Below are 27,912 nucleotides of genomic sequence, written 5' to 3'. Positions count from 1 at the left end.
TCGTTTATAGCAGATCTGTCGTGGTTGCCTTTTTTCGCGCCAATACTTTTGACAGGAGTCAGGGCATTCCACGTGGCATTCTACCATAAAATCAAACTTAATATTAATTATTTTATTCTACAAGGATAAACAATCTATTTTACTTAAGTTCCGCTGATTAAATAATATTTTTAGATCACTCTTCTTAGCTTATTCGCTATCAATAACACAATAATCTCTTAAAAATAAAAAAAACGAAAAACAAAAGTTCAGGAATCTCAAGGGCTATACACCTTCAAATTTCATTTAAAACCGTAAGAGCCGTTTTTGTAAAATCAGAAAACAGAGTAAAAAAATTTACTTTAAGTTAATTTAATTTAAGTTACGGGTATACAGTTTCTGTTTAACATCGTCTAGAATTTTCAGGACCAACTGACAAACAAAATAAAATTTTCATCTTTGTTGTGCGTATTACAGATATTTGCTTTTTCTGTAGATTGTTTAGGCAATTCTATTCGTTCTTTTTCTGCGCAGGATTTTTATGTACTTTGAATTCTGGTAATGACTTTTAAAATCTTATTATCCTTTTGTAAATCTTGGATTATTATTCGTGATAATGCCTCGCGATATGATTGTTTGGTTATTTCCCTTGAAATATTGAAAAGTAAAATCGTATTCCTCAAAGTCAAGTCTCATTCTTTTTAATTTTTAACTTTCCTTAGTCAAGGAAAATATATGGTATGTTTTTACTATAGTGTTTTTCTTTGATATATGGTGTAAATGTTTACTTTTTCACTTGGTGAAAAACCGTGATGCTTATGCTACTAGCAGCTGCGTTTTATTATGTTCTTGTGTTATAACAGCTCCACATCCGTTGTTAAACAAAAATCTTTGTCAAAATCGGGATGCAGTAATAATGTTGGATTAATCAGTTGGGTTTTTAGGTACTCTAAGGCTTCTTAACATTGATTTGTTCATTTTAATTTCGCATTCTTTTTGCATAATCGCATGATGTAGCGTGAAAAGTCGGTAAAATTTGTAATGAAACTTCGGTAATAATTGCAGAGTGCAAGCGTTACTTGCGGCCGTTTGGGTTGGGTACTTTTCTGTTACATCGTATATCTTGTTCTCTGGTAGAATACCTTTTTTAGTAAACTTGTGTACCAAGAAGGTTACTTCGTGTCTGAAAAATTAGCACTTTTCTGGGTGCAATTTAAGGTTGTGTTTCCTGCATTTCTGAACAACCGATGAAAATTAGGTCACCCATATATATATCTGGAAATGCAATGGTCATATTTCTTTGAAAAGAATTTGTTGATATTTTTAAGCCATAGGGTAATCGCGTGAAACGATAAAAGCCATTTGTTTCGAAAGTTTTCTTCGAGTTCTAATCGATGAAATCCTGACATCAAATTTAAGCATGAGAAGTGCCTATTTGACCGAAATTCTATGATTTTGTCTGCTTCTTTTTTTTCGACAATCAGGAATTCTATCATTTTTAATATAAACTGGTTTATAATTTTTAATCCTTATGTTTTGTTTGTAAAAATTATATGCTTATATCGATTCGCTTCCTAATCCGAAAATATGTATGTATTTTGTTTATAATGCATTAAGATGTGTTTTAAATTGAAAAAGAGACTATTTTATTTATTTTTTTTTAATCTGTATTGTTTTGTATTTGTATTTACTATGTCGTAGTTATTAATTCATATTTTAGTTCGTTAAGGTGGATAATTTCGTTTTTATCTGTAGTGTTTAAAATTCGGACAAAATGTATTTTTATACCCGTTACTCGTAGAGTGAAAGGGTATACTACATCCGTCAGAAAGTATGTAACAGGAAAAAGAAAGCGTTTCAGACCCCATAAAGTATATATATTCTTGATCAGGATCACTAGCCGAGACGATCTAGCCATGTCCGTATTTCCGTATGAACGCTAAGATCTCGGAAACTATAAGAGCTAGAGTAGTCAGTCTTGGCATGCAGATTCCTGGCCTACAGTTTTTATTATAGAACAAAATTTTAAATGAAATGTATTTGTCTCATAAATACCTATCAATTGACCCAAAAAAATGTGTCACGCTCACTCTAACGCCCAAAACTATGGTAGCCACAATTTGTATTTGTCTATATGTCTCTGAAAAGATAATTTAATTTGTAATTACCCTTTTTATATTGAAATTATCGGAATATAAAAGATTTTTTTTAAATCATTTTTTGACTATTTGATTAAAAATGTTAAATATTATAGCCCCTGAGATTTCTCAACATTTAATATTTAAAAGCTTTGGTCATACAAATTACGGGTTAAAGGATATTAAGCGATAAGTATAAAAGGATTTCCTTGCTTACTTGAATATTTTATTATTAGTTTATTTCATTTGTATACCCTTGCAGATATTATGATGGGTATTATGATTTCAGTCAGAAGTCTAAATCGCAGTAAAGGAAACGTTTCCGAACCCGTAAAGTATACATACTCTTGTCACCAGACGAGTCAATCTAACCGTGGCCGTCTGTCCGTCCGTTTCTACGCAACCTAGTCTCTCAGTTTTAAAGCTATCGGGCTGAAATATTCCCAAAAGTCTTCTTTTTATTGCAGGTAGTATATAAGTCGGAACCAGCCGAATTCGACAACTATATCTTAGAGCTTTATGGGAATAATCGGGAAAAACTTTTGTTTAATTATATCTTTGGTGTTTTTAAACATCAAACCTTCTACGCTTAGAAATAACATTTTTTAACTAGTTCTGAATTTGGAATTAAATTTTATCAAAATCGGACGACAGTACCATATAGCTGCCATAGGAACAATCGGACAATTGGTGAGAAAGTAATATGGAGCAAAATATAGCTTCTGTGTTTTTTGACATATTATCTTATAATATTGGGAATATCATTTGTTATAATATTAAGAATTTCGAATTAATTTTATTAAAAATCGGAAAGCTCTAACATATAAGTGTCAAAGAAGGGGTCAGAGAAATAATGAAAAATATTTTCTTTTAATATCACTGAAGCTAGCAAGAATCCTTACAAATTTTACATGCTGTTACTAAAATTTGTTATTTTATTACTAAGTGAAAACTGTGGAATCACATAGGTATTTTAGATAAGTTATTTTGAAATGTATGCTTTTGATTTCATTGTTCTTTTACTAACAGCTGATATTTGAGTAATGTTATGACCATCAATATCATGAAATGAACACAAATTTTTTTATTAATGAAATGTCTGCACCAGTTGGTTGTTATTGTTGCGGTTATAAGCGTTATTTCTATTCCCTCTGTACCTCGGTAGGATTGTTGTTCTTTAGGGTTTCCTGTCATTTATGTGCTACAGTTCATATATTCTGCGACATACTTTATATACAAAACAGTAATAGATTTTACAACTCATTGGACAGAGGAAAAAAAAAGTTGGTTGTTTAAGGTTTACGAATGAACAAATTCAGTTACATGATTTGCCAGCAAAAGGAGTTTTAAGTATTGCGACAGATTATACAGCTAGAACGGATGATAAGATTGTTAGTGTTCCATATAATATTCAATCTGAGAAGTACTATCATCTTCGAATGTAGGAGATAGTCATATCCCAAAAGTTTTTTGGATCCATTGAAATCGGATTCTATTATTCATACTGTTGATATTGCACGCCTAAATAAAGACTTGCATTTTTTCATAAGTTCGGGCATGCTTCCTTTGAAATCGGATTAATAATATTAATTATTTAATCAATTAATAATTAATAATAAGTTAGAAGCAAATAAATAAATATGTCGAGTTCGCTGGTTGCAAGGTGTCTAATAAAAACTTATAAGCAAAAAAATAATTTAAATAAATAAAATACAAATATATAAAATTTAAAAAATATAGTTTACGAAAATAATTTAAAAATTGATAACCTATACACCTCATTTTGCCGGCCCTTGGCAGAATGTTCAAGAAGAACACCAAATGTCATAAATTTAAGGTTTTATGAGCGCTGTTCATGTCAATTTAAAAAAATATCTAGAGCCTTAAGTTACGATCTGTAACATAAAACATACATAGGTGCAGTGCCGAACAATTGTAATTGTAAGTACAGACTTGTTGAACCTGACCATAAATGCAGTTATTAAACTCCACAAAGGGTCGCTTTGTGGGAGACCGTTGATAAGGCTCCCGCTCAAGAAAAAAATATGTGGTTCTGCGTAGTATATTATACGAAATTTAGAAAATTAAAAGTCAGCTTTTATACAAAACTCAAACGTGAATGTTGTTCTTCCTTATTAAAAGATTTTCCTTTCAACTACGCAAAACTAGATTTTTGTGATTTGTTTAAAAACCACCGTTTAAAAATTATAGTCAAAAGTTTTTTTCATTACATTTTGTGTATGCTTTTTTCTAATTTCTTGAAAATTGCTTGTTCGTACACAAGCATGCTCAACATGACCAGCACCCCCCCAAATCAAGCTGTAGCCCAGTTGGGAACAGTACTAGGCGCTCAGTATCACTCACTGGTTATGAGAATTGCTGATCAACATATTATATTCAATGGGTTGACTCAACGTCTCAATAACTCGACGGCGCACTGACCGACCAAAGCTGTCAGCACATTGTCGCAGAGTCAACCAACTGCTACCATCATCGAAAACCACTGACCTACTTTAGAATATAACTCATGTTAGTATATAAGCAAGTACCAACTTAAGAAAAAATCAGTTATCAATTGGCTCATACTTCCTACTTCTGGGAATAGGCCTCGTTACACATCTCAACTAGTGGCTAATCTCTGGTAGCTCAAACCTCAGCGCAGTGCCCACTTCGTCTCTCCGTCCATTGTCGTGACGCAATCGTCCTGCCATAAAAGCGTCCCCGTGCCAGCGACAAGGCGCACACTATAACCCCCTTATCCTGCGGTGTGACCTAAAAGTCTCTATTTCGGGTGGGCACAAACATTGGTGAGTCCGACGTGATCCTTAACCAACACAGAATCACACTCCAGCGACCCCTTCCATCCAAAAGCTGAACCTCTAACTGGTTAAAAATAGCGTTAAATTCACACTATACCCACCCGCCCTGCTAACCACAGCTTAAACCAGCTTCATAGAATACGCAGCTTAATCCAGCTTCAAGATACCATAGCTTATCCAGCTTCATGGGATATTAAGCATTGTCCAGCATTACAGGACACACACACACACGAGTGCACTATTTCAACTTCATTTATTGAGGAAACAAGTCAAACATACTAAACTACCAAAATAACCTACAAGGATAGATCCAACAGCTAAACGAAACGGTTATTATTCCAGTAAGCTAGACCAGTTGAGCGATCTCTGGCAGCAGTTCTGTGACCTAGATGAAAAATTCAAGCAAGCAGCACTACTTCTAAATACTTATGTCCACGATTGTACATTTATATGCGATTTAAAATATTTTGTCACAATACCTATACCAGACACAAGTGTGAAAACGGCCCATTGAAGACATTCATTACGGACATTAGAAAAGAATATAAAAATGCAGCTATAAAGGATTAATGTAAAAATTTGAAAATTGAAAACTTTACATCTACCGCACACAACCATAAGACAGCAGGAACCGTATAAGGAAGTCATTGAACATTCAATGAATTCATCAGATCCTACATACCACTCAACCAGTCTGATTGGGACGTTTGGCTCCCAGGCTTCACTTACAGTTTTAACACTTTACCCTCTATGGCACATGATTATTGTCTATATGAGCTGGTACTTGGTAGAATAGCAAACTTCCCAATACAATTTTATACTATAAGTCCGGTGTATAACTTAGATCATTATGCAAAAGAATGTAAGCTTAAACTGAAACTAGCCCACAAAAAGCTATACTAATGCAACATAATAACAAAACAAAGAAGAAAGGAAGTTAACTTCGGCAAGCCGAAGTTTGTATACTCTTGCAGTTACAAGAAATAATCAACTTTAGTAACACCATGTGAAATTTTTAAGGATTGTTGCTTGCTTCAGTGATATTAAAAAAAAAATATTTCATTCTTTTTTATAGACCATTTTTTTGACATTTATATGTTATAGTAATCCGATTTTCATTAAATTGAATTCAAAACTCTTAAAAATATAAAAATTATATTCCCAATATTATAAGATAATATGTCAAATAGCCCCAAAGATATAATTTTTATTCATATTTCTTTCCCACCAATTTTTTTATCGTTCCTATGACAGCAATATAATATAGTCGTCCGATTTTGATAAAATTTAATTCGAAATTAATAAACGTTAGTTCCAAGCTTAGAAGGTTAAATGTTAAAAAACACCGAAGATATAATTTTATAGTTTTCCGATCCAACTTATATACTACTTGCAATAGAAAGAAGAAAGTTTTGGGAAAGTTTCAGCCTAATAGCTTAAAAACTGAAAGACAAGTTTGCGTAGGAACGGACGGACAAGACTAGATCGACTCGTTTAGTGACGCTGATCAAGAATATATACACTTTATGGGGTCGGAACCGTCTTCTTCACTGCGTTGCAAACTTCTGACTGAAATCATTACACCCTCTGCAAAAGTATAAAAATTTAAAATTTATAATTTTAAAATTTAAATTTTAAAATAGGAGACCAGGTTTTATTAAAGAAAGAAACTGGTCATAAGTTAGTTAATATACTGGTCCGTATATTGTAACGAAAATAGGAGCAAGATTTATATATTATATATTACATTACTGCGGGAAAGAGAGTTTAGGAAATGCAGTTAGACGGAGTTTGGAGAGTACGAGAAAAGAGAATTTGAAGAGTCCACGGAAAGAGAGTTTGTATAGTACAAGGAAACTTTGGACCGTGTTGTGGTGCCGTGTGCAAAAAAAAGAAAAGCCAAACAATTTTTATTTTTTTTATTTTTATATTACTGGGATCGGCATTCCTGTAGTGACGAAGCGAAGAATTGCAAATCTAAAGTAATCGTTCGATTGTTACGAGTGATACATCAATCGAAAGGTAATGGAAAAACTAAAAGTACTACAAACTACATACCAAGACATTGTAAAATCAATTGGTTGGGAGAAAGAGCGCTGATAGTGAACAAGTGAAAATAGGATATACCCCACACTTTTTACCTAGTTGTATTCTTACTTAAAATAATACACAATAATAAACGACACCTGAACTGTCAAAATCGGATGCTCCGTTCAAAAGTAATACTGTTCAAGAAGAACACTTATTGTCCTAAATTTAAGATTTTATTAGCGCTGTTCATGTCAATCGATAGTTATTAATAAGACAAATATATTTTAGAAAAAAATGTTCCTAGCATGAAAACTGTGGCCACCACAGTTTTGGGTTTGTCGGCGTTAGAGTGGGCGCGCCACATATTTTTAAGTCAGTCGATAGGTATGGATGTGACAAATAACTTTTAATTACTTTTTTTTCTATCATAAGAACTGTATGCGCCACAGATTATCGCGGATTGTGTGCGTTAGAGTGGGCGTGGTCTGAATCTTCTTGCTTTTATAATTTCCGAGAACTCAGCGTTCATACGGAAAGACAGTCATACGGACGGGCAGACGGACATGACTAGATCGACTCGGCTAGTGATCCTGATCAAGAATATATATATACTTTATGGAGTCAGAAACGCTTCCTTTTACCTGATACATCCGGGTATAAATATATATAAATTATAATTGAGCTCTAAAAGAAGCAGTTGACTTAGCAAATCAGGATTTTCAGGATCTTTAGACCTACAAAAGGTTTTTATACATAATCATAGTGTTTTGCCTAACATCTGTGTGGTTGAACACTAGTATTTCACATCAAAACAATATGATGGATAAAATATGAAAAGGATTTAGTTAGACGTGGAAGTAGTGAGGTAAAAATGGCAGATATATGCGAAATGAAAAATACTTCGAGAGCTTCTAAGTCAAGATTGATTATGAAAACAATGTGGCGCAATAAAGGAAGCATCTCAAGGAAAGCTATGGTAATTTAAATCGCGGATTTCAAGGATCCCATTTAGAACTCATTATACCTCAGGGAAAGAAGTATATGTGCATTGAAATTATTTAAAAAAAAAAAAACATAAAATAATTATATTAGGTTTTTGATTAAATTTTTTTATATTGCTTGAGTACATATTAACAAAAAAATAACAATATATTTTTCGTAAACGTTAAGATTAACTTTAAATTAAATAAAGAACTTTATTTTCATATGAAATAAGTATATTTGGATAGTGCAAGAAAATTGAACAATTTTTTAGCAATTTTTAATATACTTCTTAATAATTTATACGTTTTTCTTTCTTAATACAAATTTTGATTAATCCGATTGGGCATTGAAGTTGCCATGTTTTGCAGAGTTGTCGGATTTATTTGATCCTATTCCTTGATCAAAGCTTTTATGAGGTCATTAACTGTGTCGAACTGGCGGCCACTTTTGTGAACTTTATTAGAAAGTATTCCTCAAAGATCTTCTATTTGATTTAGGTCCGGGCTGATCACTGGCCATTGCAATAGCGGTATTTTTCTAGCTGCAAGAAAGTCTTCAGTTTTACGAGCTGTGTGGATTGGCGCGTTGTCTTGCTGGAATATCCACTCATCCCCATAAAGATCTCCAGCCAATTGGATGAGCACAGTTTCCAGTAACTCTATATATATTTCTGCATTTGTTCTAGTCGGTATAAAACAAAGTGGAAACTTCCCAGCATACCCAAATTCGGCCCAAAACCAATAATGATCCTCCACCGTGATTTCGTTTATAGCAGATCTGTCGTGGTTGCCTTTTTTCGCGCCAATACTTTTGACAGGAGTCAGGGCATTCCACGTGGCATTCTACCATAAAATCAAACTTAATATTAATTATTTTATTCTACAAGGATAAACAATCTATTTTACTTAAGTTCCGCTGATTAAATAATATTTTTAGATCACTCTTCTTAGCTTATTCGCTATCAATAACACAATAATCTCTTAAAAATAAAAAAAACGAAAAACAAAAGTTCAGGAATCTCAAGGGCTATACACCTTCAAATTTCATTTAAAACCGTAAGAGCCGTTTTTGTAAAATCAGAAAACAGAGTAAAAAAATTTACTTTAAGTTAATTTAATTTAAGTTACGGGTATACAGTTTCTGTTTAACATCGTCTAGAATTTTCAGGACCAACTGACAAACAAAATAAAATTTTCATCTTTGTTGTGCGTATTACAGATATTTGCTTTTTCTGTAGATTGTTTAGGCAATTCTATTCGTTCTTTTTCTGCGCAGGATTTTTATGTACTTTGAATTCTGGTAATGACTTTTAAAATCTTATTATCCTTTTGTAAATCTTGGATTATTATTCGTGATAATGCCTCGCGATATGATTGTTTGGTTGTTTCCCTTGAAATATTGAAAAGTAAAATCGTATTCCTCAAAGTCAAGTCTCATTCTTTTTAATTTTTAACTTTCCTTAGTCAAGGAAAATATATGGTATGTTTTTACTATAGTGTTTTTCTTTGATATATGGTGTAAATGTTTACTTTTTCACTTGGTGAAAAACCGTGATGCTTATGCTACTAGCAGCTGCGTTTTATTATGTTCTTGTGTTATAACAGCTCCACATCCGTTGTTAAACAAAAATCTTTGTCAAAATCGGGATGCAGTAATAATGTTGGATTAATCAGTTGGGTTTTTAGGTACTCTAAGGCTTCTTAACATTGATTTGTTCATTTTAATTTCGCATTCTTTTTGCATAATCGCATGATGTAGCGTGAAAAGTCGGTAAAATTTGTAATGAAACTTCGGTAATAATTGCAGAGTGCAAGCGTTACTTGCGGCCGTTTGGGTTGGGTACTTTTCTGTTACATCGTATATCTTGTTCTCTGGTAGAATACCTTTTTTAGTAAACTTGTGTACCAAGAAGGTTACTTCGTGTCTGAAAAATTAGCACTTTTCTGGGTGCAATTTAAGGTTGTGTTTCCTGCATTTCTGAACAACCGATGAAAATTAGGTCACCCATATATATATCTGGAAATGCAATGGTCATATTTCTTTGAAAAGAATTTGTTGATATTTTTAAGCCATAGGGTAATCGTGTGAAACGATAAAAGCCATTTGTTTCGAAAGTTTTCTTCGAGTTCTAATCGATGAAATCCTGACATCAAATTTAAGCATGAGAAGTGCCTATTTGACCGAAATTCTATAATTTTGTCTGCTTCTTTTTTTTCGACAATCAGGAATTCTATCATTTTTAATATAAACTGGTTTATAATTTTTAATCCTTATGTTTTGTTTGTAAAAATTATATGCTTATATCGATTCGCTTCCTAATCCGAAAATATGTATGTATTTTGTTTATAATGCATTAAGATGTGTTTTAAATTGAAAAAGAGACTATTTTATTTATTTTTTTTTAATCTGTATTGTTTTGTATTTGTATTTACTATGTCGTAGTTATTAATTCATATTTTAGTTCGTTAAGGTGGATAATTTCGTTTTTATCTGTAGTGTTTAAAATTCGGACAAAATGTATTTTTATACCCGTTACTCGTAGAGTGAAAGGGTATACTACATCCGTCAGAAAGTATGTAACAGGAAAAAGAAAGCGTTTCAGACCCGATAAAGTATATATATTCTTGATCAGGATCACTAGCCGAGACGATCTAGCCATGTCCGTCTTTCCGTATGAACGCTAAGATCTCGGAAACTATAAGAGCTAGAGTAGTCAGTCTTGGCATGCAGATTCCTGGCCTACAGTTTTTATTATAGAACAAAATTTTAAATGAAATGTATTTGTCTCATAAATACCTATCAATTGACCCAAAAAAATGTGTCACGCTCACTCTAACGCCCAAAACTATGGTAGCCACAATTTGTATTTGTCTATATGTCTCTGAAAAGATAATTTAATTTGTAATTACCCTTTTTATATTGAAATTATCGGAATATAAAAGATTTTTTTTAAATCATTTTTTGACTATTTGATTAAAAATGTTAAATATTATAGCCCCTGAGATTTCTCAACATTTAATATTTAAAAGCTTTGGTCATACAAATTACGGGTTAAAAGATATTAAGCGATCAGTATAAAAGGATTTCCTTGCTTACTTGAATATTTTATTATTAGTTTATTTCATTTGTATACCCTTGCAGATATTATGATGGGTATTATGATTTCAGTCAGAAGTCTAAATCGCAGTAAAGGAAACGTTTCCGAACCCGTAAAGTATACATACTCTTGTCACCAGACGAGTCAATCTAACCGTGGCCGTCTGTCCGTCCGTTTCTACGCAACCTAGTATCTCAGTTTTAAAGCTATCGGGCTGAAATATTCCCAAAAGTCTTCTTTTTATTGCAGGTAGTATATAAGTCGGAACCAGCCGAATTCGACAACTATATCTTAGAGCTTTATGGGAATAATCGGGAAAAACTTTTGTTTAATTATATCTTTGGTGTTTTTAAACATCAAACCTTCTACGCTTAGAAATAACATTTTTTAACTAGTTCTGAATTTGGAATTAAATTTTATCAAAATCGGACGACAGTACCATATAGCTGCCATAGGAACAATCGGACAATTGGTGAGAAAGTAATATGGAGCAAAATATAGCTTCTGTGTTTTTTGACATATTATCTTATAATATTGGGAATATCATTTGTTATAATATTAAGAATTTCGAATTAATTTTATTAAAAATCGGAAAGCTCTAACATATAAGTGTCAAAGAAGGGGTCAGAGAAATAATGAAAAATATTTTCTTTTAATATCACTGAAGCTAGCAAGAATCCTTACAAATTTTACATGCTGTTACTAAAATTTGTTATTTTATTACTAAGTGAAAACTGTGGAATCACATAGGTATTTTAGATAAGTTATTTTGAAATGTATGCTTTTGATTTCATTGTTCTTTTACTAACAGCTGATATTTGAGTAATGTTATGACCATCAATATCATGAAATGAACACAAATTTTTTTATTAATGAAATGTCTGCACCAGTTGGTTGTTATTGTTGCGGTTATAAGCGTTATTTCTATTCCCTCTGTACCTCGGTAGGATTGTTGTTCTTTAGGGTTTCCTGTCATTTATGTGCTACAGTTCATATATTCTGCGACATACTTTATATACAAAACAGTAATAGATTTTACAACTCATTGGACAGAGGAAAAAAAAAGTTGGTTGTTTAAGGTTTACGAATGAACAAATTCAGTTACATGATTTGCCAGCAAAAGGAGTTTTAAGTATTGCGACAGATTATACAGCTAGAACGGATGATAAGATTGTTAGTGTTCCATATAATATTCAATCTGAGAAGTACTATCATCTTCGAATGTAGGAGATAGTCATATCCCAAAAGTTTTTTGGATCCATTGAAATCGGATTCTATTATTCATACTGTTGATATTGCACGCCTAAATAAAGACTTGCATTTTTTCATAAGTTCGGGCATGCTTCCTTTGAAATCGGATTAATAATATTAATTATTTAATCAATTAATAATTAATAATAAGTTAGAAGCAAATAAATAAATATGTCGAGTTCGCTGGTTGCAAGGTGTCTAATAAAAACTTATAAGCAAAAAAATAATTTAAATAAATAAAATACAAATATATAAAATTTAAAAAATATAGTTTACGAAAATAATTTAAAAATTGATAACCTATACACCTCATTTCGCCGGCCCTTGGCAGAATGTTCAAGAAGAACACCAAATGTCATAAATTTAAGGTTTTATGAGCGCTGTTCATGTCAATTTAAAAAAATATCTAGAGCCTTAAGTTACGATCTGTAACATAAAACATACATAGGTGCAGTGCCGAACAATTGTAATTGTAAGTACAGACTTGTTGAACCTGACCATAAATGCAGTTATTAAACTCCACAAAGGGTCGCTTTGTGGGAGACCGTTGATAAGGCTCCCGCTCAAGAAAAAAATATGTGGTTCTGCGTAGTATATTATACGAAATTTAGAAAATTAAAAGTCAGCTTTTATACAAAACTCAAACGTGAATGTTGTTCTTCCTTATTAAAAGATTTTCCTTTCAACTACGCAAAACTAGATTTTTGTGATTTGTTTAAAAACCACCGTTTAAAAATTATAGTCAAAAGTTTTTTTCATTACATTTTGTGTATGCTTTTTTCTAATTTCTTGAAAATTGCTTGTTCGTACACAAGCATGCTCAACATGACCAGCACCCCCCCAAATCAAGCTGTAGCCCAGTTGGGAACAGTACTAGGCGCTCAGTATCACTCACTGGTTATGAGAATTGCTGATCAACATATTATATTCAATGGGTTGACTCAACGTCTCAATAACTCGACGGCGCACTGACCGACCAAAGCTGTCAGCACATTGTCGCAGAGTCAACCAACTGCTACCATCATCGAAAACCACTGACCTACTTTAGAATATAACTCATGTTAGTATATAAGCAAGTACCAACTTAAGAAAAAATCAGTTATCAATTGGCTCATACTTCCTACTTCTGGGAATAGGCCTCGTTACACATCTCAACTAGTGGCTAATCTCTGGTAGCTCAAACCTCAGCGCAGTGCCCACTTCGTCTCTCCGTCCATTGTCGTGACGCAATCGTCCTGCCATAAAAGCGTCCCCGTGCCAGCGACAAGGCGCACACTATAACCCCCTTATCCTGCGGTGTGACCTAAAAGTCTCTATTTCGGGTGGGCACAAACATTGGTGAGTCCGACGTGATCCTTAACCAACACAGAATCACACTCCAGCGACCCCTTCCATCCAAAAGCTGAACCTCTAACTGGTTAAAAATAGCGTTAAATTCACACTATACCCACCCGCCCTGCTAACCACAGCTTAAACCAGCTTCATAGAATACGCAGCTTAATCCAGCTTCAAGATACCATAGCTTATCCAGCTTCATGGGATATTAAGCATTGTCCAGCATTACAGGACACACACACACACGAGTGCACTATTTCAACTTCATTTATTGAGGAAACAAGTCAAACATACTAAACTACCAAAATAAGCTACAAGGATAGATCCAACAGCTAATAAAAACTATGGCAAGGATTCTGCCGAACGACGCCACCGAAACGGTTATTATTCCAGTAAGCTAGACCAGTTGAGCGATCTCTGGCAGCAGTTCTGTGACCTAGATGAAAAATTCAAGCAAGCAGCACTACGTCTAAATACTTATGTCCACGATTGTACATTTATATGCGATTTAAAATATTTTGTCACAATACCTATACCAGACACAAGTGTGAAAACGGCCCATTGAAGACATTCATTACGGACATTAGAAAAGAATATAAAAATGCAGCTATAAAGGATTAATGTAAAAATTTGAAAATTGAAAACTTTACATCTACCGCACACAACCATAAGACAGCAGGAACCGTATAAGGAAGTCATTGAACATTCAATGAATTCATCAGATCCTACATACCACTCAACCAGTCTGATTGGGACGTTTGGCTCCCAGGCTTCACTTACAGTTTTAACACTTTACCCTCTATGGCACATGATTATTGTCTATATGAGCTGGTACTTGGTAGAATAGCAAACTTCCCAATACAATTTTATACTATAAGTCCGGTGTATAACTTAGATCATTATGCAAAAGAATGTAAGCTTAAACTGAAACTAGCCCACAAAAAGCTATACTAATGCAACATAATAACAAAACAAAGAAGAAAGGAAGTTAACTTCGGCAAGCCGAAGTTTGTATACTCTTGCAGTTACAAGAAATAATCAACTTTAGTAACACCATGTGAAATTTTTAAGGATTGTTGCTTGCTTCAGTGATATTAAAAAAAAATATTTCATTCTTTTTTATAGACCATTTTTTTGACATTTATATGTTATAGTAATCCGATTTTCATTAAATTGAATTCAAAACTCTTAAAAATATAAAAATTATATTCCCAATATTATAAGATAATATGTCAAATAGCCCCAAAGATATAATTTTTATTCATATTTCTTTCCCACCAATTTTTTTATCGTTCCTATGACAGCAATATAATATAGTCGTCCGATTTTGATAAAATTTAATTCGAAATTAATAAACGTTAGTTCCAAGCTTAGAAGGTTAAATGTTAAAAAACACCGAAGATATAATTTTATAGTTTTCCGATCCAACTTATATACTACTTGCAATAGAAAGAAGAAAGTTTTGGGAAAGTTTCAGCCTAATAGCTTAAAAACTGAAAGACAAGTTTGCGTAGGAACGGACGGACAAGACTAGATCGACTCGTTTAGTGACGCTGATCAAGAATATATACACTTTATGGGGTCGGAACCTTCTTCACTCTTCTTCACTGCGTTGCAAACTTCTGACTGAAATCATAACACCCTCTGCAAAAGTATAAAAATTAGATACGATAAAAATAGAAAAAATTTAAAATTTATAATTTTAAAATTTAAATTTTAAAATAGGAGACCAGGTTTTATTAAAGAAAGAAACTGGTCATAAGTTAGTTAATATACTGGTCCGTATATTGTAACGAAAATAGGAGCAAGATTTATATATTATATATTACATTACTGCGGGAAAGAGAGTTTAGGAAATGCAGTTAGACGGAGTTTGGAGAGTACGAGAAAAGAGAATTTGAAGAGTCCACGGAAAGAGAGTTTGTATAGTACAAGGAAACTTTGGACCGTGTTGTGGTGCCGTGTGCAAAAAAAAGAAAAGCCAAACAATTTTTATTTTTTTTATTTTTATATTACTGGGATCGGCATTCCTGTAGTGACGAAGCGAAGAATTGCAAATCTAAAGTAATCGTTCGATTGTTACGAGTGATACATCAATCGAAAGGTAATGGAAAAACTAAAAGTACTACAAACTACATACCAAGACATTGTAAAATCAATTGGTTATGAGAAAGAGCGGTGATAGTGAACAAGTGAAAATAGGATATACCCCACACTTTTTACCTAGTTGTATTCTTACTTAAAATAATACACAATAATAAACGACACCTGAACTGTCAAAATCGGATGCTCCGTTCAAAAGTAATACTGTTCAAGAAGAACACTTATTGTCCTAAATTTAAGATTTTATTAGCGCTGTTCATGTCAATCGATAGTTATTAATAAGACAAATATATTTTAGAAAAAAATGTTCCTAGCATGAAAACTGTGGCCACCACAGTTTTGGGTTTGTCGGCGTTAGAGTGGGCGCGCCACATATTTTTAAGTCAGTCGATAGGTATGGATGTGACAAATAACTTTTAATTACTTTTTTTTCTATCATAAGAACTGTATGCGCCACAGATTATCGCGGATTGTGTGCGTTAGAGTGGGCGTGGTCTGAATCTTCTTGCTTTTATAATTTCCGAGATCTCAGCGTTCATACGGAAAGACAGTCATACGGACGGGCAGACGGACATGACTAGATCGACTCGGCTAGTGATCCTGATCAAGAATATATATATACTTTATGGAGTCAGAAACGCTTCCTTTTACCTGATACATCCGGGTATAAATATATATAAATTATAATTGAGCTCTAAAAGAAGCAGTTGACTTAGCAAATCAGGATTTTCAGGATCTTTAGACCTACAAAAGGTTTTTATACATAATCATAGTGTTTTGCCTAACATCTGTGTGGTTGAGCACTAGTATTTCACATCAAAACAATATGATGGATACAATATGAAAAGGATTTAGTTAGACGTGGAAGTAGTGAGGTAAAAATGGCAGATATATGCGAAATGAAAAATACTTCGAGAGCTTCTAAGTCAAGATTGATTATGAAAACAATGTGGCGCAATAAAGGAAGCATCTCAAGGAAAGCTATGGTAATTTAAATCGCGGATTTCAAGGATCCCATTTAGAACTCATTATACCTCAGGGAAAGAAGTATATGTGCATTGAAATTATTTAAAAAAAAAAAACATAAAATAATTATATTAGGTTTTTGATTACATTTTTTTATATTGCTTGAGTACATATTAACAAAAAAATAACAATATATTTTTCGTATACTTCTTAATAATTTATACGTTTTTCTTTCTTAATACAAATTTTGATTAATCCGATTGGGCATTGAAGTTGCCAAGTTTTGCAGAGTTGTCGGATTTATTTGATCCTATTCCTTGATCAAAGCTTTTATGAGGTCATTAACTGTGTCGAACTGGCGGCCACTTTTGTGAACTTTATTAGAAAGTATTCCTCAAAGATCTTCTATTTGATTTAGGTCCGGGCTGATCACTGGCCATTGCAATAGCGGTATTTTTCTAGCTGCAAGAAAGTCTTTAGTTTTACGAGCTGTGTGGATTGGCGCGTTGTCTTGCTGGAATATCCACTCATCCCCATAAAGGTCTCCAGCAAATTGGATGAGCACAGATTCCAGTAACTCTATATATATTTCTGCATTTGTTCTAGTCGGTATAAAACAAAGTGGAAACTTCCCAGCATACCCAAATTCGGCCAAAACCAATAATGATCCTCCACCGTGATTTCGTTTATAGCAGATCTGTCGTGGTTGCCTTTTTTCGCGCCAATACTTTTGACAGGAGTCAGGGCATTCCACGTGGCATTCTACCGTAAAATCAAACTTAATAATAATTATTTTATTCTACAAGGATAAACAATCTATTTTACTTAAGTTCCGCTGATTAAATAATATTTTTAGAACACTCTTCTTAGCCCAATGGTAGATCCCTGCCCTACCCTGAGGTAGATCCTATTTAATGAATTCTTTATGGAACTCATTTATACAGGAGAGGATCTAAGCACCAGCGCTACGAGCATGTTGCATACTTATAAATTAAGGCGCTAGTCAGAATTGTAGAATTTGATTTGAACTTATATGCAAATAATTACTAATCTTAGTAAATACAATGTGAATAATCATTTCTATTATTATTATTATTTGTATTATTTTAAAAATGTTTAGTTTTTAATAGTTATTTAATTTTATTTATTCTTATTTTTATTTTAATTTTTAAAGTTGGATACGTAAAAGTTAAGTTCCAAAAAGCTTAATTTACCGTACCAATAACAAATTTTTTTTTTAATTTGTGTAAAACAAGCAGAAAATCTTATTGGAAAGACTATAAAAAACAAAACAAGAAAGGGAGTAAACTTTGGCAAGTAAGTAAATTTTATTATAATTATTCCGACTTATATACTACCTCCAAAAGAAAGAAGACTTTTGGTCTAGGGAGACTAGTTTGCCTAAAAGCGATCGGACAAACGTGCTTGGCTAGATAACCTCGCCTAGTGATGCTGATCAATATATATACTTTATGGGGTCGGAAACGTGTCCTACACTGCATTGCAAACTTCTGACTGAAATCATTAGGGTTATCCGCAAGGGTATACTAGTAAAAAGAGTTTCACCTAGATTTTTCAAATTAGGCACCGCATAATAATGATTTTATTTACTTTGTTCTCACCAATAAAAGGCGATAATAAATCATTTACCACCCAAAATATAAATAATACCGCTGCCATAAACTTAGTTCCATTAGGGGATGTGGAAATTGTATGCGCATAATGGAATATGGTTATTACCTAAGTATAACACATTTCTTCATAATTTTTATTTTTAAATTGAATTTATAAGAATATTGTGTCAACATCAATTGAAGCAAAATTGATGAAGTTTTTCCCACAACTGACGTTTTCAAAGTCGGTGCCTAACATTACTTCAAAACTACTGCACCGATGCTTTTGAAATTTTAAACACTATTTCTGTACATAGACAAGTTAACGCTGTCGAGTTTCTTTTTGTTTTGTTCATAATTTTTTTTTCACAATGACAATTTAGCCAATTTTTTTTTTTTTCATAAAAAATTGTTTTTATGTCACTTTAAAGTCAATAAACTGTTTAAAATTATGGTTCACATTGCTTCCGAAAATTTCTGCAAATGACAATTGTGAAATACAACCACGTAAGCCAAATAGATTTTTAAACTTAATATACAAAACAGTAATAGATTCAACAGCTCATTGGCTAGAAAATAAGTAGTTGGTTGCTTCAGGTTCCCTTTAGTTCCAAGATAATAGTACTGTGTAAGACGGCACAATTTCAGTTACTTGATTGTTCTAAGTTTGCGACAGATTGTACTGCTAGAACGGATAATAAGATTTAGATATTAGTTTTATCCCAAAAAATGGTTTTGGATCCATTGGAATTGGATTTGATTATTCATACTGTTGAGATTGCACGCCTAATTAAAGAAATTAAATATTAATTAAAAGAAGTAAAAGATTGCATTTTCATAATATTTCTGGACATGCTTCTTTAGGAATCGGATTAAAAATAACAATATTCATATGCCGTTAGAAAATGTGCTACAAGGCAACGATAGCAAGCTTTTGAGGGAGACCGTTGATAAAGCTCCCGCTCAAACAAAAATATGTGGTTCTACATAGACCAAGGATATTATAAGAATTTCACGTTCATTACGTAAGCGATGACTTATAAAAATAAAAATATTATTAAATACAGAACTCAAACGTTAATGTTGTTTTTCCTTGTTGAAGGGTTGTCATTCCAAATACGCAAAAAAAAAAGAAACATTTGGTATACCTCTTTTGAAAAAAACAACTAAATTTTGTTCTATAAGTCGCTTAAAAGGTATTTGGGAACACATTGTACGGCTTTCTAACATGATTTGTCTAAATACCACTGTTTAGCAATTATGGGCAACAGAGTTTTTATTTACATTTTTTTTAAACTTTTTCTAATTTTTCGAAATCTGCTTTAAAGATTTCAGGTTAAACTTGTAATGGTTTTACTCTTGGATTGCCAAACTTTAGACATTGTAAAATTGTTGTAAAAAGTTACGCTTTTAAGTTAGAGATCAAAAACACTGAGCATTGCGTATCCATACTCTATTTTACAGTCTTGATATCATTAAATTCCTTTAAACAGTTGAATTCTACGAATAATGGGAAAGTATATGAATTGTATGATTTATATTTAAAATAAAAATCTGTGATATAAAACAAAAACACCTATTAACGATATAAAAATATAGTGACAATCGCACCGTCAACAAACAAAATTTCTAATATCAACTACTAAATAAATATAATTTCTACATCTATTCCTTAGACCTAAACAATTTGGTAACAGGCAAAAAATTTGTATCGGTAGGCAGGGAGGCAGGAGAGCTTCAGCAAAGAGAGTTTGGAGTTAAGCAGGCCCATCACTGGAAGCTGTATCAGTCATCAAGAATCGGAACGTGAGTGAACAAAGTCAAACGAGTCAAAGTCAGCAAGGCGCAAGTTTCCTAATTGAGACACAGGTACTGAGGTCCCCACAGACAAGTAAAGGGCTTAGTTGAATAGAAACTAGGTCGACTTCTGCAAGGACTGATTTAGCTGAGACGGACAGTCGCCCGATTGCTTGAGTAGGAATTAAGAGGGCGTAGCATCTAGGCATCCCGTCGATCGTGACGTGGTGTTAACCGATTAAAAAGCTTAATCGTTAACTACTTTGAGCCAGGTTTTGGGGGCGATACATCTCAACGGGGGACCGTTAGGCTTATAATTAGTAACCTGTCGCAACGCACGCAAGATTGGCGGGCAACAGCCCGGATGGTTGTCCGAACCGTCAACTATGTGAAAGCCGGCGTGATCGGCCGGGTCAGAGCAAGGGCCGGGAGGCCGAAGAGAAGGCCACCGAGAGCAGGAGAACACAAGAAGGATCAGAGCGGGAAGCATCATTTTAGCTAAATTTTATTCCCGATTCGAAATTGATATTACGGGCAATCACGTTGACTATAAATTTGGTGGAACGAACGCACAATTCTACTGAGTTAGCCAGAAAATCTTCTTCGACCTAAGAAACGAATGAAAAATTTGAACATTTCAGATGCAAATTGAAACAATTTTAAGAAGGTACCAGCTTTGATATATTGATATATATTTTTATATTTCTGATCAGCATAACAAGACGAGTCGATGTACGCCTGTCCTTTTCTAAGCTAACTACTACTGGGTCGTGACTTTCTGATGTATCCAGGTGGAACATTGCTTCGTGGATGGCCATGACTTCCGCTTGGAAAACACTACTGTACTCTGGTAGAGTGAATGAGACTTTTATGTCTTGTTCGGGAAAGAAAACACCACAACCTGTTTGTGAGTTAAGCTTGGAGTCGTCAGGACCATTCTCTACGGGAACACCCTCTGATGGCCTTCTCCAGAAAAGAATTGTAACCTCGACCTTTACCCCCCCGACCTACTTGCTAAAAATTGGGCATCTGCAATAGCGTTGAGGCTCCGCAAAGAAGCGGTATAGACTACAGGCTCAACGGGTTACTTTAGTTTTCTAACAAATCAACCATACGACTCATTACAGACTACGTTCCACCCAAAGTCAACTTCGAAAGAAGGTACAGTATTCTCATTCGAGAGTTTGTACAGACTTGTACAACCTCCCAAAGCAATTCGAAAATGCCGTCAATATATAAATTGAATGATAAAGATATTCCCCCAGCGGATGTGAGCGTGATCGCATGCAGCCGTCCAGTTGAAGGGGATATCCAATTGCTGCCCTCAGGCTCGTGGGCGCAGGTCGACCTCGAGCGGTGGCGGTAACTAAGAAGCGGCCGGGTAGCTGGTTGCGGGTTTGTGGGCGTAGGGAAGTTGTTCTTCGCTGCGGTCACCGTTCCTCTTGGCTGACTGCCCACTGGTCATCTACTGTAGAATTAGGATGATTATGTTGGGAGAAAACTATTCCCCTTTTCCAGCTGGCCTAGAGACTCAGTCAGGATCACGACACGCCATTAAGGGTTCTGCAACAAGTCTTTCCTTTACCTTTTCGAATGCCGTCTGTTGTTTCTGTATCCATACGCACTTGCGTATCAAATCGTTGACAGATTTGACTATTTTTGCGTCTTGTACAAATCGCTGATACCATGATGCTACGACCAGGTATTGTCGGAGTTCTTTACTGTTGATGGTGGTTTCAGTTCGGCGATGGTTGTCTTTTCCGGATCCGTGCATTTTCCTTCGCTAGTCACTCGATGCGTAAGATACAATAGTTCTTTCTTGTCTTCTGGTTGCCTGTCTCTTCGAATTTTCTGCATGTGACATGCTTTGGTAATGCCGACTTGGTCTTCAAGAACTTGTTCTCCTGTGCGAACGCTCCCCGCTGCTTTTCGATTTCTTCGAACTCAACGGCTAATAACAGAAGCGTATCCAGGTCCAAAACTTTGAACGCCCTTAGGAAGATCCTTAGACTTGGGGTGCAGTTTTCCTTGATGATCTTTTCAAAAAATAATTAAGTGGCTTCACCATCATCTGCATGCAGACGTTTATTTATTGTGCTTCGGGAAAAAGTATCCAATAAAATCATAAAAGTGTACTGACTTGTTCAATAAATCTACAATAACGCGAACTCTCTGCGATGAAATCGATCTAGCCATGCCCGCCCGTTCGTCCGTTTCTATGCAAACTAGTCTCTCAGTTTTAAAGCTATAGGGCTAAAACTTTCCCGAAAGCCTTTTTCTTTTGCAGATACTTGTAGTATATATATAGCTCCCGTAAAAAAAACAAAAAAAAATTTGTTTTAAAACTTTTAACACTTTTTTTAACATATTACCTTCTACGCTTGAAAGTATCAATTTTTAATAAGTTCTGAATTTAATTTAATCAAAAATCGACGACTAAACAAATCATAGCTTCGGTGTACATTATCATATACTTTTGTATTTTTAAGAATTTCGAATTAAATTTAATAAAAATAGCTGCCAAAGAAACGGTAAGAAAAATTAAAATAATGAAATAATTATTACATTTTTTTAATATCAATGAATCTAGCAACAATCCTCAAAATTGTAACATGGTGTTACTAACATTGATTATTTCATATACCTGCAAGGGTATACAAACTTCGTCTTGTAATGCTTTTACCAAACGTAGTGCCGTCTGTGTATAAGTTAACTAAGTTAACCGAGCTCCGGCAATGACCGATCGTTCGACAGCTCGCTCCGGCCAAACTGGTGACACAGCGTCTGGCCGGATGCCCATGCATGATATCCAATTTTTGTTAGCCGTACGCAGTTCAGTTTTGTCATTCAGCGAATAAAGAACACAAGTTCTGCACAAAAGAACTCCGGCAACCGCCGTTAGAAATCTTATCTTTTTTTATCCTGACTGAGTCTCTAGGCCAGCTGGAAAAGGGGAATAATTTTCTCCCAACATAATCATCCTAATTCTACAGTAGATGACCAGTGGGCAGTCAGCCAAGAGGAACGGTGACCGCAGCGAAGAACAACTTCCCTACGCCCACAAACCCGCAACCAGCTACCCGGCCGCTTCTTAGTTACCGCCACCGCTCGAGGTCGACCTGCGCCCACGAGCCTGAGGGCAGCAATTGGATATCCCCTTCAACTGGACGGCTGCATGCGATCACGCTCACATCCGCTGGGGGAATATCTTTATCATTCAATTTATATATTGACGGCATTTTCGAATTGCTTTGGGAGGTTGTACAAGTCTGTACAAACTCTCGAATGAGAATACTGTACCTTCTTTCGAAGTTGACTTTGGGTGGAACGTAGTCTGTAATGAGTCGTATGGTTGATTTGTTAGAAAACTAAAGTAACCCGTTGAGCCTGTAGTCTATACCGCTTCTTTGCGGAGCCTCAACGCTATTGCAGATGCCCAATTTTTAGCAAGTAGGTCGGGGGGGTAAAGGTCGAGGTTACAATTCTTTTCTGGAGAAGGCCATCAGAGGGTGTTCCCGTAGAGAATGGTCCTGACGACTCCAAGCTTAACTCACAAACAGGTTGTGGTGTTTTCTTTCCCGAACAAGACATAAAAGTCTCATTCACTCTACCAGAGTACAGTAGTGTTTTCCAAGCGGAAGTCATGGCCATCCACGAAGCAATGTTTCACCTGGATACATCAGAAAGTCACGACCCAGACATTTTTATCTTTTCAGACAGTCAAGCGGCCCTCAGGGCCCTCGACTCCTACACAACAAACTCAACAACTATCTCTGAATGATGGCCACTCATCTGAGAATCAACTTACTCTGGGTGTCTGAACACCGTGATATTGAGGGCAACCGCATAGCAGACGAGCTGGCAAGACTGGGGTAAATTCCAGACTAATGTGGCCAAATTAAAACTTGAAAAAAAAAACAAAAAAAAGGGTAGGACATTCTCACATTAACGGCCCTCACGGGTCATTATCTTCTAGGGACTCACGAGCACGGGCTGGGATTCAGCAACCATGACTACTGACGCAGCTGCTTGCAGATAAACGAATATATCTCCTGTGCTCCTGCCCAGTGCCTAACCTTAAACGTCTTTAAAAAGAACAAAGTGTTTCGCGAAAACCAATAACCCAAGAGCTACAGAAAAGCAACTGCACAGAGATTACGTGAGCCCAATGGGCCGAGTGTGGCCTAAGTGGAGGGGATTGGTTATCTAATCGCCACCTTCACCTACCTAACCTAACTTATTAACAAACCTTATATACTCGTATAAGTATAACCTCAAAAGAAATTGGAAATCTCATTAAATAATTGATTTTTTAAAAAGGAAGGAAACTAACTTCAAAAGCCAAAAATACCCGTGGAAACGCTGTAATTTGAGAGCTTTTCGATTTTTAAACTAAAAACTAACTACAGAAATAGTGAGATTCTATCTCATTCAATCAGAAGTTTGCAACGCAGTGAAGGAGACGTTTCCAACCCCATAAAGTATACCTATTCTTGATCAGTTTCGCTAGACGAGTCGATCTAGCTATGACCGTCCGTCTTTCCGTCCGTTTCTACGCAAACTATATAAGTCGGAACCAGCCGGATCGGACAACTATATCTTATAGCTCCCATAGGAACTATCGGGAAAAAAATTTTAAAAATTATACCATCGGTGTTTTTTAACGTATAACCTTCTAAGCTAGGAAATAACATTTTTTAGTTAGTTCTGAATTTCGAATTAAATGGTTTCAAAATCGGACGACTATATTATATAGCTGCCATAGTAACGATCGGAAAATTAGTGGTAAAATAACATGAGAAAATTATATCTTCGGTATTTTTTAACATATACCCTTCTAAGCTTGGAAAAATAACATTTTTTATTTAGTTCTGAATTTTGAATTCAATTTTATCAGAATCGATAGACTATATCATATAGCTGTCATAGGAACGATCGGAAAATTGGTGGGAAAATAATATGTAACAAATTATGACTTTGGTGCTTTTTGACATATAACCTTCTTAGCTTGGAAATAACATTTTTTAATTATTTCTGAATTTTGAATTAAATTTTATCAAAATAGGATGACTATATCATATAGCTGTCATAGGGACAATCGGAAAATTAGTGGGAAAATAATATGAAAAAATTATTTACTAAAGTTGATTATTTCTTATAACTACAAGGGTATACATACAAACTTAGGCTTGCCGAAGTTAACTTCCCTTTTTTGTTTTAAATTTGATTCTAAGTTCTAAAATAATAAATAAAAGAATGATATTTCCCATAGCAGATAACTTAATTTTTTGACTAAAATACCTACATTGTAATATGTTTTTGATTTTTTCAGAATAGGGTTTTGATTATTCCCATGGGAGTTTAAAATTAAGTTGTCTGATCCAGCTTGTTCTGCCCATCCGATACTCACTCACGTATGTGTAGCGTCCCTTCAGTTCCAAAATAAGTTTTTCAGGGGTATATGGGATGTCTGCTTTTTCCGAAGTGAAAATTTTTTCGAAGTCCCCTTGGATTTCCCCTGTTCCTTATACTCATTTTTCCATGGCCTGCCCCGTGCAAGGAACACGTACCAGGGAAATCCCATCAGAAATTCGCGATTTTCCAGGGAGTTTCACCTGCAAGGGAAACGTCTCAGGTAAATCCCATCGGAAATTCGCGTTTTTTCAAGGGAGTTTTTCCAGCGAGGGTCGCTTCCCACGAAATCCCATCGGAAATTCACGATTTTTACAGGGAGTTTTCACCTGCAAGCGACACGTCCCAGGGAAATCCCCATCGGAATGGGAATACTTTCCACAATATTTTATATAGTTGTACCATTTAATGTTCTGTAGAATTACAATTATTATTTGCAATTTATTTTTTTTTTCAATAATTTGTTTTTAATATTCAACATTGCTTTTCGGTCCGGGCCCTCGGAATCCCTGTCCAATGCTCCAGAAAAATTAAGGGCATGTGCTTAAAAAAATGTATTTTACTTGTATTCTTGTATTTTAAACTGTTTAAAACCCTTTAAGGGATCACGCCACTTTCGGGTAACGGAACCAGAATTTTTTGGGTTATATTATAAAACCTACAACCTACCTGTATAAAACATATCCAAACAGGACGTTCTTTAAACGTGGATCAACGCACAACAACTTTAACTTAAGGAAGCATTTACCTGACTTGATTTTTTTTTTTTAAATATCACTTTTTTTATAAATTTAAGTGTGTCTCAGCGCACAATTTAAACAGCCGCTGATCCTCTTTTCACAAATTAAACAGAATGCTTAGAACTCTCTGCTGACGTCGACAACAGCAGTTTTAGACAGAAAAAAAAAAAACTGCTTTTTGCGCTCGGACATGTCTTCGCGACGGGAGTGCAGAACTGAAGGGGGCCTTATTAAGTGTAATCAACTAAAAGTTATGCGATAGAAAATACATATGCAGTATGTATGTACTTAAAAATATGTGAATTTACTTTTGTACATAAACACAATCAATTTACCAGAGGTATACACTTTTTGAAGCAGCATTTCACAATTTCCAAAACACATATATGGGTACATCAGATATGCATGCTGATTATACAAAAAGCAGTGAAGGATTGTAATAATATTTTTATGCTTGAAACGACGAATAGTAGAAACTTCATTGCACATTGCTGTAAGCTCCTCTGTTGGTCGGTCCAGAGAAATTTTTTTAATAGCTAAACTTGTATTATTTAAATCAAATCCCTTGTAAACCGTTCTAAATTTTCCATATTTTAATATTTGCAACAGTTTATAATGTTGTATATTGCTGCTGAACATCGCTTTTAAAATGTATTTATAAAATTTTTTTTATTTTTGAAATTCACAGGCAATGCTTATTATACCCGATTGCCACAGAGAATCAACCATCCCCTTTTGACGGATTCCGTATAATACCTTTTTTTCACTCAACACAGTCCTGAAAAACTGAGGTTTTTTACAGATATAAACCTCCGACTTTATCGTTATTTTAAAGGAACAAGCTATGTTTATACCCGTTACTCGTAGATTAAAAGGGTATACAAGATTCGTAGAAAAATATGTAACATGTAAAAGGAAGCGTTTCCGACCCCAAAAACTATATATATTCTTGATCGGGATGACTAGCCGAGACGATCTAGCCATGTCCGTCTGCCCGTCCGGCCGTCTGTCTGTCCGTATGAACGCTGAGATCTTGGAAACTATAAAAGCTAGAACTGCCGAGCTTGTCATGCAGATTTCAGCACTTTCTGCGTAGCACAAGTTTGTTTTTTTTTAGTGGGGTGCCACGCACACTTTACCGCCCACAAACGGTTAAAATGCTTAAATCTGTCTGCCGCTCACACAACATCTTTGCTGCTTATATATCTCCATTTCCCTTTTGCTCCCTTAAGCTGAGTAACGGGTATCTGATAGTCGGGGCCCTCGACTATAGCGTTCTTCCCTGTTATACCTGACTACCTCCGATATGTAGATTCTTTTTTCATTTATTTCATCATTAGTTAAAACTATATATTATTCTATATCTTTTGATATTTTTTTTTTATTTTTCTCATCGCTTTTCCTAAAGATTGGTCCGGGTGTTCGGAATACCTGGCCAACGTTCCTGGAAAAAATAAGGGCATGTGTTTCACTTGTATATTTACCTTTTCAAACTATGTAAAACCCTATACGGGTTATCTTATAAAACCTATAAAAAAATTTTAAAAGGGACTTTCTTTAAACATGGATCAACGCACATCTTTAACCTACGGATGGCCTTACCTGACTTGATTTTTTTTTAAAAATATCACTTTTATTAATAATTTT

At 34.6% G+C, this 27,912-nt stretch overlaps 1 protein-coding gene across 10 annotated transcripts in view; it reads right to left on the bottom strand.

Annotated features, from left to right (window-relative positions):
• Positions 1–26,945, bottom strand: part of LOC108028871 (putative serine/threonine-protein kinase STE20-like) — a 202,768-nt gene extending 175,823 nt beyond the window's left edge. For 3 of the 10 annotated variants that reach the window (XR_006367986.2, XR_007765011.1, XR_007765012.1), the window contains exon 1: positions 26,601–26,943. Coding sequence is in view for 2 of the 10 variants with exons in the window: in XM_044092641.2 (XP_043948576.1) it covers positions 26,601–26,904 (304 nt within the window). In the remaining 8 variants the exon portion in view is untranslated. Of the gene's footprint in view, positions 1–2,034; positions 2,097–10,747; positions 10,810–26,194; positions 26,214–26,273; positions 26,474–26,600 lie in introns of those variants that run through there. The other 7 variants (XR_006367984.2, XR_006367983.2, XM_044092641.2 and 4 more) reach the window with 6 other exon arrangements.
• Between the last annotated feature and the right edge of the window lie 967 nt (positions 26,946–27,912).

This window comes from Drosophila biarmipes, unplaced genomic scaffold, assembly GCF_025231255.1.
Source record: "Drosophila biarmipes strain raj3 unplaced genomic scaffold, RU_DBia_V1.1 ptg000007l, whole genome shotgun sequence".
Taxonomy (NCBI): domain Eukaryota; kingdom Metazoa; phylum Arthropoda; class Insecta; order Diptera; family Drosophilidae; genus Drosophila; species Drosophila biarmipes.
This window is presented reverse-complemented; position numbering and strand designations above follow the sequence as displayed.